Source organism: Moschus berezovskii, chromosome 6, assembly GCF_049115385.1.
Source record: "Moschus berezovskii isolate FMDL1 chromosome 6, NW_MosBer_1.0, whole genome shotgun sequence".
Taxonomy (NCBI): Eukaryota; Metazoa; Chordata; class Mammalia; order Artiodactyla; family Moschidae; genus Moschus; species Moschus berezovskii.
In genome coordinates this window covers 9,414,535-9,427,091 of record NC_142465.1, presented here as the reverse complement: position 1 = coordinate 9,427,091, position 12,557 = coordinate 9,414,535, and the positions used below count along the sequence as shown (strand labels likewise).

Genomic DNA, 12,557 nt, shown 5'->3' with positions numbered 1-12,557 from the left:
CTTTTTTTTTTTTTTGATGGCGAGAGGTGGCTTTTTTCACTCAGTATTATGCTTGTTGTTTTGTGTAGTGGTGATTGGTTCTTTTTCATTGATGTTTATCATTCCATTGTGTGACTATTGCATAAGGTATTCATTTATTCTACTATTAATAGTCATTTGAATTGGCTCCGGATTTTGCTGTTATGAATAAAACTGCTTTGAACGTTTTGTACCTGTCTTTTTATGACCATGTAATAGACTCGTCTCTTTGGTGCATCTAGGATCAGAATTACTGTGTTTTAGAATATGAGTACTTTCAACTTTAGTAGATACTGTCAAATAGCTTTCCAAAGTGATTATGCCATTCCCACCAGTAGTGAATAGAATTCCAGTTGTGCCATAGTCTTACCTGTATTTGGATGGTCCAATCCCAGGGACGGGGGAGCCTGGTGGGCTTCCGTCTATGGGGTCACACAGAGTTGGACACGACTGAAGTGACTTAGCAGCAGTAGCAGCAGCAGTCCTTGTAATCTTAGCCATTTGGGTGGGGATGTAGGTTTCTCTCTTGTGGTAGCAGTGAGGAGGATAGTAGGAAGAGAATTTACTGCCTGATATCACTAATGAGCAAACTTGGTAAAAGTCATGAACTGCAACTGTTCTGCATTTTACTGATAATGGTCAATAATGTATTGTGTGCTGTGTGCTATGCTCAGTCACTTCAGTCGTGTCCGACTCTTTGTGACCCTGTGGACTCTAGCCCACCAGCACCCTCTATTCATGGGGTTCTCCAGGCAAGAATACTGGAGTGGATTGCCATGCCTTCCTCCAGGGGATCTTCCCGACCCAGGGATCGAACCTGGATCTCTTAAGTCTCCTGCATTGCAGGCGGATTCTTTACTGCAGAGCCAGGGGGGAAATCCATGCACTTTATTGATAATGGTCAATAATGTATCGTAGGCTTCAGGATTTTATTTTTAAATGTCACAATAAAAAAATAAAGGAGTGATTTTAAAGTAATTTTAGATACCCACACATGGAAAATAAATAAGACTCTCAAGAAATATTTTGGCTGAGCCCTTTTTGGCTTCTAATAAATACAGTACTTTCATGACTGACCTTTTAAGATAAAGATTATCTTGCACATTTTTAGGGAGCCATGTTTATCCAGTCTAAAGAGAAAGTCCTTCATATGATGCACTTTGCTTTGCTTACCTTGGAATTACCCTTGAAAGCATAGTGTACAGTATGACAGTACCTTCTTTTTTAAGGCTTTTGTACATTTTGGGGTATAGTCCATAGGGTTGTAAAGAGTCGGACATAACTGAAGCAACTTAGCATATGCACATACATATGGTCATTACCTTTTATGGTAATCATCTGCTTATTTGCACTTAGCTGAAACTCAGTTTTTGACGGACTTAGCCTTTTTCTTTATCTGCTATAATTTTAAATAATGTGGAAGTCATCGGGGCCACCTTTTAAAATAATGATTTGCAAGTTTGAGGTATAGAAAATCTTTTAAAATGGTATTCATTTATTGGTCTGACAGATAATATTCAACCTAGGTTTATGAGTGACCTATCCTTGTTTTTTGGGGATCTTTTTTAGTCTTGTTTTTGTGTGTCCTTTTCCCATGTTCGAAACTTTCTGCAAGACATATTTGCATATTCCTAAAAGGTCTATTCAGATTTATAACTTTGTTTTAATTTCCTGTTCTGTTGTTAAAATAATATGTGAATATAGATACTGTGAAGTAGCCATTTTATTAGTCTAATAAATAAATGCATTGATACAGATTTATCTGAAACCAAAACCACACTGGAGAAATTGAATAGTCTTTTTCTTATGAAAATAAAGGAAGACATCATCTTTTTTCCATTCATAATTATATTTTTAGAAAATCTTTGTTCTTTTATACATATATTTAGAAGATCTTTGAAATAATTAATGTTAATTCATTAGTGTTGAGAATTGCCTATGTTTATTACTCTGAATAAATATTTTTAGAAATTTTAAGCTGAATTATGTAACTTTGATTTGCTTTACACTAAAGTTTCAAATTCTGGTAAGTTTCATTTAAAATTCCATGTTAGATTTAATAAGATTTTTTTTCCCTCTCCTCAGTTTTAAAATTGCCTGATCTTGCTCCTTACCAAAGATGGAAAAGGAAACAAAGATTTCTTCTTCATATTACCAAAAAAACAAATTGGCAAAATCATTGAATTAAGAAAATAGAATGGATTTGTTTTAGCTAATATGAATCAAATACAGAATAAATGGTCTCATTGATATGTTAGAAATTATTTTTAAATGCTTCAAGCACTGATACTGCTGGTAACTTTTTAAGCGCTGCTCTATGAATTTTTATATAGGCTTTATTGGACTCAGAACAAATGGTTGTAGAGAAGAGTTAACGCCACTTGTCCACAAAAGTAGAAAGAGCCATTAAAATGGGTACTGCTCCTCTTACTGCGGCCACACGGATCTCAGCATTAGCATTTCTCTGATTATACCCATGTAGCACTAACTTGTTAACTGCTTTTGGCATAGTGCTATATTGGCTTCCCTGGTGGCTAGGATGGTAAGGAATCTGCCTGCAATGCAGGAGATCTGGGTTCGATCCCTGTGTCGGGAAGGTCCCCTGGAGAAGGGAATGGCAACCCACTTCAGTATTCTTGCCTGGAGAATCCCATGAGGAGCCTGGCAGGCTGTAGTCCATGGGGTCTCAACAAGTTGGACACCACTCAGTGACTCACACATATCCATGGTGCTGTATTAATGTTACATGATTGGAATGCACTCATATTTTATATTTATCCTTTTAAAATTTATTTAACAGTAGTCAGTGTCAATAATAATATTAAGGTCAATGTTAATTGAATATATACAGTGTGCAAATGCTATGCTAATTGCTTGCTATGCATCCTCATTTAATTCTCACAGTAAGCACATTATTAGATTTTTTTAAAAGTCTGTCCCTCAATTCAGATTCATTTCCCTAGTCTTCTTTTATCACCAATTCTGGAGTTGTTTTCCAGTTTGACAAGGGATATGAAAAGTATGTTGGGTTGGTTCTTTGTTAGAAAACAACTAACTGAAATAAACATTCTGTGAGTATTGAATTCATTCCACGTAAGTAAGCAGAGAAAAGAAGTATTTATCTTATGTTGATGGGTTCAGGGAAAGACACCGGTGCCTCTGTAAGCCTTGATTTATTCTAAAGAATTACTAGAGATGACCCCTTAGTAGTCTTTAAACTATAATAGTTTAAAACTGTATGTTGAATCTAGGCTTCTTGCACTGATATACATCAAATATTGTATAATGTGTATTTGAAATTAAATAACTTATGTATATTTGCTTTTTATTGCCTGTGTATGTTCAAATTTGGTAATATTGAAATAATGACTATGTTTTTAAAGGCTTTGAAAGAGGAAAGGAAGACATTCCTCAAAATAAAGATGAATCTTCACTTTCTATGTCAAAGAGCAAGGTAAGCATATTGTCCTCAAATATATGATCATAATATTTTTCTGATATTTAAGATGAGTGAACTAACACCAAACTCTTACCAGGTTTTTACGGGATGTGTTTATATTGGTATATCTAAACCAGGTAGTATCTATGAGAAAAGGAACACTCCCCTTGGGCTGGTTTAGGTGCATTGGTTATTTGGAAATACAGCCGATGATAACCAGGGTTCTCTCCTGAGTGACACTGTTCTGGTATGTCTGCTGCAGCAGCACATCTCAGACTTCAGTCTGAGGCTTCCATCTGGACACAGAGTCAGTTCTTTTTTTTTAGTTTTTGGGTGTTTTCTAGTGTTTTGGGTTCATTCAAATGACTATCAAAAACATGTACATTTTTTAACAGTTAAAGACCAAATATCTTTTGCTATAGCAGCATGCAACTGAAAGACAGTTTCTTAGGATAAGACAGCATTCCCTAAATTAGTAATTTTCAAATTGGGTACTTGTATATATTCTTAGGTCTGTTGAGAATTTGAAGAGTACTATTCAAATTTGAGAAGTACTGGATGATGCATAGGCTTTCCTATGGGTTTGTAATTCACTAGATTTTCTATAATTTGTCAATGGATTTGACTTTTGACTTATTTCTGGTCAGGTTTAGTAGCAGAAAAAGCTTTTATGTTTATGGAATCAAACTTCTGTGACTGTAAGAAAATCTATTTCTTAAGCTAGTGAATTCTCTGCTATTCTTAGAAAAGGCTTTGCTTGTAAAATCGGACATTTTTTGTTCTATTCTTGAGAGTGGTTGAGTGGGAGGATTCCATGATGTTTTTTACACAAATTTTATTCACACTTAACTTTTCATTACATAAAAGTCCATCCTCTATTTAATATGGGTAAAAGTATATAAGGTGAGAGTTAGTGTCGTACTTTGTATGTATAAAATACAAAGAGAAATACATGAGAAGTGCCTTCATCATTTTATATAAGATGCATAATTAACAAGGAGATAGTTTATCTTGGTTCTGCCATGGTTAGAAATGCAGTGAAATTTATGGAATTTTAAAAACCTATTTTCAGGTTAATACCAGCATTGGTGAATGTATGTTAAATTGGTATTCCTACTCAGAAGCCTAAACTCCAGACCTACCCACCGCAGCCCCCATAGGAGAATGGGGGAGGGGCAGAAAGGGTTGGGAGGAGAGGGAGCCTGGAAAGGGAAGCAGTGCGGATTAATGAAAAATAAGGAAACGAGACTGCACCTCGAGTAGAATAGCACCGAATTGTATATGAACTTTAAGTAAAATTAGAAATTTGGTTCCTCAGTTGCACAAGCCACATCTCAATAACTCACTCGCCATATGTGGCTAGTGGCTACCATATTGAACCACTCAGATATAGAGTATTTCTTTTATTCAGGAAGTTCTGGACACCAAGCACTTGCTCCTTTAAGGTTAAAAAAGTGAGTTTGAATCTTGATTCTCATATTGCCTATGACTTCTTAGATGCTAATTGCAATGATATTAATAACTAGTTTGATTAAGAGCTTGCTAAGTGTCATTTTAACTCTCTTAACAATGCTAGAAGACAGGTATTATTGGCCCCATTTTATGAATGAAGCTTAGAGAAGTTAGATAGCTCTCCAAGGGTCAAAGTGTTAGAGCAAGAATTCACAGTGGCTTCAGTTTTCTTCTCAGTACAAAGGAGATAAAATCTAACTCACAGATTGTGATGCTGTAAGTACCTGACAAAGTACCTGGTTAATAATAGGTGTTTGAGAACTCATTCTTCTTCCTTTGAATAAAGAACTACAGTGAATGAATGGGCTTCTTGGTGTGGTAACTATTTAGTGTAAGTAAAATTGTACTCGTTCTGTTATTTTCCAAGAGCTGAATCTTATTGATTCTTAATCTCAGTTTATTCTGTTAGTTTAACAGATACAGTCACCAGCTTGTCCTTGAATAGTTTAACATATATTCTATTGTATTACTTTTCAGAAGAATCCTAAAATCTGTGCATTTATATCAAGCCTTATTCTCATGGAATTATGAAGATTTTGTTCTTACCTAAGTAACTTCGGAAAACAAAATCTTGTTATTCCTTCTGTGATTGATCTGTATAACTGAGGCCATTAAATAATTTAAACCTTATACTTTTATGAATTTGATACAAAAAGTATCAATACTGTCATTTAGGTCATTGAATTTGCAGTTAAGTGTTATTTCTTAAAAATACATAATTGAGACCAATAGGCACAACCCTTCTTTACCTCAGCCCCCACCATTTTAGAAATAAAAGCAGTTCCTGTTTCTTATGCATCCTGTAAATGAGTGAATTGAAGAAGGCAGTTAATCAGATCATCCCATCTTCCTTTTAGCATTTTAAAATAAATTTTAATAGTCTATCTCAATGAGAGGAATTGCCAGCATGAATAATATTTTTAGTGGGATAAAAGGAATCCTATTACAAGGATACGGAGTTTCTGAGCTGAGATCTCTTGACTTGATTCTCCAGTCGTCAGTCTCCTTGCCTGTGGGTTTGCTAAGCCATCTATCACTTGCTGTAAAAAATATGTTTACTTGGACATTGAAAAAAAAAAAAACCTTTCCAAATCAAAATATCTGATAGAATCATAGTAACATTATTGCTGTTATTCCTTATGTCTACAGTATTTTAGTTTTCAAAGCAAGTCGAACGTATTCTAGTTATGTTAGTGTTCCATTTATCTGAAGATTATATTTTTGCCAACACTTGCAATCTAGGAGATAGTCACAAATCTGAAACACAATATATATCAAGTACTGTGTTAAACACATCATGCACACTGCCTCATTACCCAAAGCAGCGCTGTGAGTTAGTAGGAATATCCTTATTTTATAAATAAGGCAATTAAGGCTAGAAGAGAATATTTTCCCATAGTCAAACAGCCCATAGGTGTCATCATTAAGACTGTGGTCAGTAAGGTTATCAAAGAAGGAAACTTAGTTTAATAAAATATTTCCAATAAAAAGTTTATGATTCTTGGTATTTAAAAGGTAACTTGTTGATTCATGAGACTTAGTATTATGTTAAAAAGAATATAGGACTTGGTCGCTGGATTTCTTTTCTTTCCCCAAAACTAGCCGCATCGTATGGCAGGGTTTCTCGTGGTATGTATGCTGTGATTCAGCGAGCTCTTGTTCTAGTTGTTTGGCCTGCTGGTCCCTTAGATGCCAGAGTCATTTAGGAACCTCCAAGCCAATGTTGTCATGTCTAGGGAAATAGGTTTCCTGTTGTTCATAAAGATAAGTCTTAAATTTGAGTCCAAGATTCTGTATGAATAGCTGTAAAAAAGTGAGCAATAAATGTACTGAGAGCACGAGACTTGAGAATTAGGCACACCAGAGCACAGATCCCAGATCACCTATTTATGGCTCTGTGACTTTGGAAAGTTATTTAATCTGCTAGTCTTAGTTTCCTAATTAGCAGAAGAAGAAACTCATACTGTCTCATAAGGTGGCTTTGAGGATTAAAAGAGGCAGAACACGTAAAGTATTTATTATAGTATTGGTAAAGAGTCAAATGACTGTTCATTTTCACTAACTTTTGAGTTAATACAATGGAAATTCTTTACTTAATAATATCTAAAACGTATATTATAATATATATTTTCCTAAGCTGTGGGAAATGGAAACTATTCTATTCCTCTGACAGTAGCTGTGTCATCTGTGAGTTTCCAGCAGCAAGGAGAGGACGGAGACCTGTTTGGCTTGATGACTTTTGTGAAATGGGTTTGATATCACAGTATATCTTGTCATCATGGAAGTAAGCCGTGTGATGTTTCAAGTACAGTTCTCAAAGGAGTAACTTTAACAAAAACTTAATTAGGTTAATCCCCACCTTCTACATTGAGTGTAGTTTGCAGTTCCCTTCCAGTTCAGCCACTTATTTTACCATCAGCATAATAATTCATATTTTGTACTAAATAGCAGAGGCATTTTTAAGAGAGATGAACTGCACACGCTAGTTTCATTTTAATAATTCTGAAAGTATTCACTGAGCCCTTTCTTTACTGAGTTACTTCAGTCATGTCCAACTCTTTGGGACCTTATGGCCCATAGCCTGCCAGGCTCCTCTGTCCTTAGGATCCTCCAGACAAGATTACTGGAGTGGGTTGCCATGCCCTTCTCCAGGGGTTCTTCCTGACCCAGGGATCAAACCCAGGTCTCTTAAGTCTCCTGCATTAGCAAGTGGGTTCTTATCACTCACGCCCCCTGCAAAGCCCAAATTACCCCAGGTGATATCTGGCTGCAGTTGTTGAATAAGCATGGTCCCTGTGTTCATGGATCTTAAAATTGAGTGAGGGAGTTTATTTCCCAATGTTCTTCCTCCTTGATCACATCTAATGACATCATGCAGTTCTGGCCATTGTGAAAGCTACCATTTAAATCAACTCCCATATACTTCTCTTGGCCCTAGGAGTAATGCTGTGAGCTTGAAGTACCTTCTCCCATGTCTAACAATAGGTAAAAATGAAATTCATAGGACAGTGAAGGAATATGTTCAATTTTATTGTTTCAGTATTTATAGAAGCAGCTTTTAGTTTTATATTCTTCTACTGGTGGAAGAAAATAGTCTCCTTAAAAGAGGACTGGGTTAAGAGCACTACGTTCTGATGCCCGCTATTGATTGATTATCTAGAAAATCAATGTCCATGAGCCTCCCTTTCATGATTTGTAAAATGGAGATAAAACCACTTGTTATGTCTGTTTTTCAAGATTCTTATAAGGATCAAATTGAAATATCAAGTATAAGCAAAATCAGGAAAGAAGTTTGAGGCATTAATATTTATTTTTCGAGGCACTGGATAGTTGGAAAAAAGTGCTGGGCATGTTTTTAAACACTCTACGAATTAGGGTACTTCAGTACTAGTTTCTGAAGATGTTTGTATCTACTCCCTTTGGAGAAGGAGTAGTAACAGGGCAGGGTTTCCAGCAATTTGCTAGTTTTTTGGTTTTTAAAATATTTCAGTCTAAAAAATTACACTGCTTTGGATACGTTTGTCCTAAAAATTATTTTGTATAAAATAATTATATTCTTTAGAAGTACTCTGAAAAACAGAATGTAGAGATTTTCAAATGATCTTGTTTAACCTTACATTGTATGCTGATTCGTTTTTATTTTTGTGTTTCTGTCGCTTTAATGTGGATTAGTTTTCAAACCCAAATACTGTATAAGAAAAATCAGTATTTGAAAATTGATATTTGCCTAAAATCACAGTAATGAATGGGAAGAAGGTCACGAACATAATTTGAACATGAGTTTTATGTGCCATATGTATATGGAGAATAAGTGACAGTTTTAATTATTATTTCTCTTTTCTTCATGTCTGTGTGGTTTCAGTCTGAGTCTAAACTTTATAATGGCTCAGAGAAAGACAGTTCAGCTTCAAGCAAGCTTACAAAAAAGGAATCTCTCAAGGTTGGTTTCCACAGTTATTTCATAACTAATGTTACGCTTGTCCTGTGTTTTTGCAGGTAGGCTATTAACTTAAAGAAAGAAGTGTTTGTATTCCTAAAGGAAAAACAAATGTTTGCATGGCACCCTGGAGTCAGCTGAAGGGGCTTTCTGATGACCGTCCTAGCGCTACCCTGCCCTCAGCTGGGGTGGGGGCTGAGGACAGAATGTCTCTGCACAGTTGTGCCTGAGTCCAGCACGTCACTGTGTTATGGAACACCTGATGGGAAGCTCTCTGCCCTTTGAACGCAGAGTTTACTGACTGCTAGCTCATGGGCTGAATTTGGTCCACAGTTAGATACATTTTGTCTGGCCTACACAGTGTTTAAAAAATTGGAGCCAACAATTACAGTCCAGGTCTCTAGCTTCCCTTAAGAAGTAGGTAATACTGGCCTTGCCTTCCGAATGGCCGCAGACCCTGGAGCCTGAGGAGCGCATGTTTCTGGTTGATTCTTGACTCCCGTACAGTCTGTTTTGCCACTCCCCGTCGTTTCCATATCTGATCCCATACGTGTTTACATTTATAATCATATATTAAATCTGTAATTCACTTATGCACATTAATAAAGACCAAACTCTAAATTTTTTTGACTGTATAATTATTAAAATTTTGTTGTGTGTATGTAGTCTCTTTTCCATTAAGCGCAACTAGGAAAATTTTGTGTTTTACTTTAAGAAAAGTCACTGATAGGTTATCTTCTTCTATTCATAAGCAACGCAAAGTAATAATTAATAAAATTGCTCCACTGCTGCTTTCCCAGATTCTCAAAAGTGACTTACAAAGGGTAAAACTTAGATAATTCAAATGTATTAATTTCACTGTTGTGGTTTCTTAATTATTTGTATCTTATGTATTAGTGTCAGGAAAGAGAGCAAGATTGCCAATCCTAAATAGTTATAGCATTGTTTATGGAATGAAAAACTGACAACAGAGCAGATTACCATCAGTCAGAGAGTATATTAAGAAAAATTATAGAAGCAGTATAGCATGGTGGATCAGACATGTCTTTTAGAGCCAGTCTGCTTCTGTTTGCATTCTACTTCCACGACTTACTTAGCTATGTGATACTGAGCAATTTACTCTTTGTGTATCAAGTTTTCCCATCTGTGGAATAAGGATAATTATAGTCCTACTTCCCAAGGTTATTGTAAGTATTAAATGCGGTAATACATGTAAAGTGCTTACAGTAGGGACAGGTACACAGAAGGTGTCCAGTAAATGTTACCTCTTATTGTTTTATTCATAGTAAGAATCCTTTGTAGCAGTTAAAAGAATGAAGTAGGCAAGGAATGGAAATAAAGTTGAAATACTCCAGGAAATATTGGAGAACCTTTTTTTATGTTAGAAAAAGCAAAAACAAACACAAAAGCTATGCATTTGAAAAGACCTGAGTGTGTAGTGTTTCCTGAATGTTATAGTGTTTTCCTGAAGGTTAACAGTGATCAATTCTGGGGATCAGAATAGGAGAGGGTATATTAAAAATGGTTTTTAGCTTTTGTTGTTTGAAATTTTTACCATGAGTTCATATTCATGTATTATGTAACTTTAAAAGGGTAAAATTCTTTTTTAAAAAAAGCTCTTCTGTCCTAAGATGCTAGAATTCTAAAAGAGGTTTAAATTTTTATTTTACAGTGTAAAACTTTTGCATTCCATAAAGTTAAAAAAATCGACAAGAAATTGCCTGTTGCACGTTAATTTTTATTTTTCTATTATTTCTGTAAAATAGGTACAAAAGAAAAATTATCGAGAAGAGAAGAAAAGAGCCACAAAGGAGTTACTCAGTACGATCACAGACCCTTCTGTTATTGTTATGGCTGATTGGTTGAAGGTCAGTTTGTATTGTCTTGAATTCAAACTGCTGGATATTTACCAACTGGCATAGGAAAGCCCAGAGTGCACCTGCCTAAAAGCCTGCGAGAAAAACAACTCTAGGATGATTTTTTTTCACTGAGGAAGAAGCCATTAATTGTATCCCAGAAGATCTGTGTTCCAATCTTAATGGAGAGAAGGAACCTTAATGTTGGCTCTCTTGACAGTAACATCAAATATGGATAGCAGTGCTTTTAAAAAAGCTTTTTGATATATGTGACAGGACATAGTCTAATCAATGTGCAGTGAAGAAATATTCTGTTTGCTGTTCAAATTCTCATTTAGTATGATTGTAGACTTGGTGTATATGCATTTTGGTGAAGATATGAGACAAAGTTAATGTAAAAGTTGTCATTTGAAAAGCTTAAATTTTCCGAAAAACATACGTATTGCTATTTCCATATCTTATTCTTTTAGCCTCTGGTTTTTCTACTTATTTTTATTTCCATTTCTGTCATCCTAGTCACTCTGTTCTCTGTATCACTATTATTTGTAGGATATTTGGTAGGAATTTTTTAGACTAATGCTAACTTTGAGAATGATCTTGTAAGACCCTGACTCCCAGAAAATTTTGGTACCTGGCTTTCACCTAAAAATCACCCCAGCCCTGAAAAGCTTTTCTCTTTCCCCAAGGGTAGGTACAGCCTTCAAACTAAAATCTTTGTGAGATCTGTCATGGAAGTTCTCTTACTAAAGTGGGAGTCTAGTGATAGTTTCCTTGATAATTCAAGTAACACTGAGGTCTTCCTGCAGGTTATTCTGAAAACACCTTTGGACTTCTATTGGCTCCACTTACTAAGTCTTTAAGCTCCAGATCTTGGTACTAGGAAAGTATATTTCAGTGGCCCCTGACCTGGCCAGGAGGGTTAGGATTATTTTGAAACTGCTGATGTGATGCAGTCTCCCACTAGAATTTAAGTTCCTTAGAAGTAGCAGTCATGCTGTTTTCACATCTATTTGTAGTGCTGGATAATTAGTAGCTTAACAAATGTACATCTAGTGAATTTAAAGTGTACATTTTTTGAAAATTTTAGATTAAAACACACTGTTTGCCTCTATTCATTTAGTATCTTGTGAAGTAGAAAAACGGACCTTTATTTCTTAAAATAAACTTATTTTTGTAGATTCGTGGTACCCTAAAGAGCTGGACCAAATTGTGGTGTGTGTTGAAACCCGGTGTGCTGCTGATCTATAAAACCCAGAAAAATGGTCAGTGGGTAGGAACAGTCCTTCTGAATGCCTGTGAGATCATTGAACGTCCATCAAAAAAGGATGGCTTTTGTTTTAAACTTTTCCATCCTTTGGAGCAGTCTATCTGGGCAGTGAAGGTAAGTAAGCACTTGTTACACGGGCAGAAAGTAAAGATGACAGTCTGTAAGTAGAGCTGAGCTAAATCAGTGAGTGATTGACTGGCGGTTGCTGTCCTCGGCTGGAACCGTTTCTGCCTTCAGTCACATTGTTCTCCTTCTGTCTCTACCCACAGTGAAATGTGCACCACGGTGCTTAGTTTATTTTACCTTTAAGATCGAGCTTAAACATTTCTCCAGAAGATGTTTCCCAAATTTATCTCTTGTCTGTGGGGATTGTTTGTACTATTTTTTTAGTTTGCAATTACTCGCTTTGCTTTGTAATATTGTATCTGGTTTACTGTGACTGTTCTTCTCTTGATCAATTTGTCCGACTCCCTAGAATAGAAGCTGCCTTTTCTTTTGGTGGTCTTTCCTGCAGTGATGTAAACTTGT

General features: G+C 35.8%; 1 protein-coding gene across 6 annotated transcripts in view; it reads left to right on the top strand.

Annotated features, from left to right (window-relative positions):
• OSBPL8 (oxysterol binding protein like 8) overlaps positions 1-12,557 on the top strand; it is a 163,285-nt gene that overhangs the window by 114,248 nt on the left and 36,480 nt on the right. For all 6 annotated transcript variants that reach the window (XM_088836810.1, XM_055396179.2, XM_055396181.2 and 3 more), the window contains 4 exons: positions 3,402-3,472; positions 8,832-8,909; positions 10,673-10,774; positions 11,940-12,143. In XM_088836810.1, the coding sequence (XP_088692936.1) occupies positions 3,402-3,472; positions 8,832-8,909; positions 10,673-10,774; positions 11,940-12,143 (455 nt within the window). The remainder of the gene's footprint in view (positions 1-3,401; positions 3,473-8,831; positions 8,910-10,672; positions 10,775-11,939; positions 12,144-12,557) is intronic.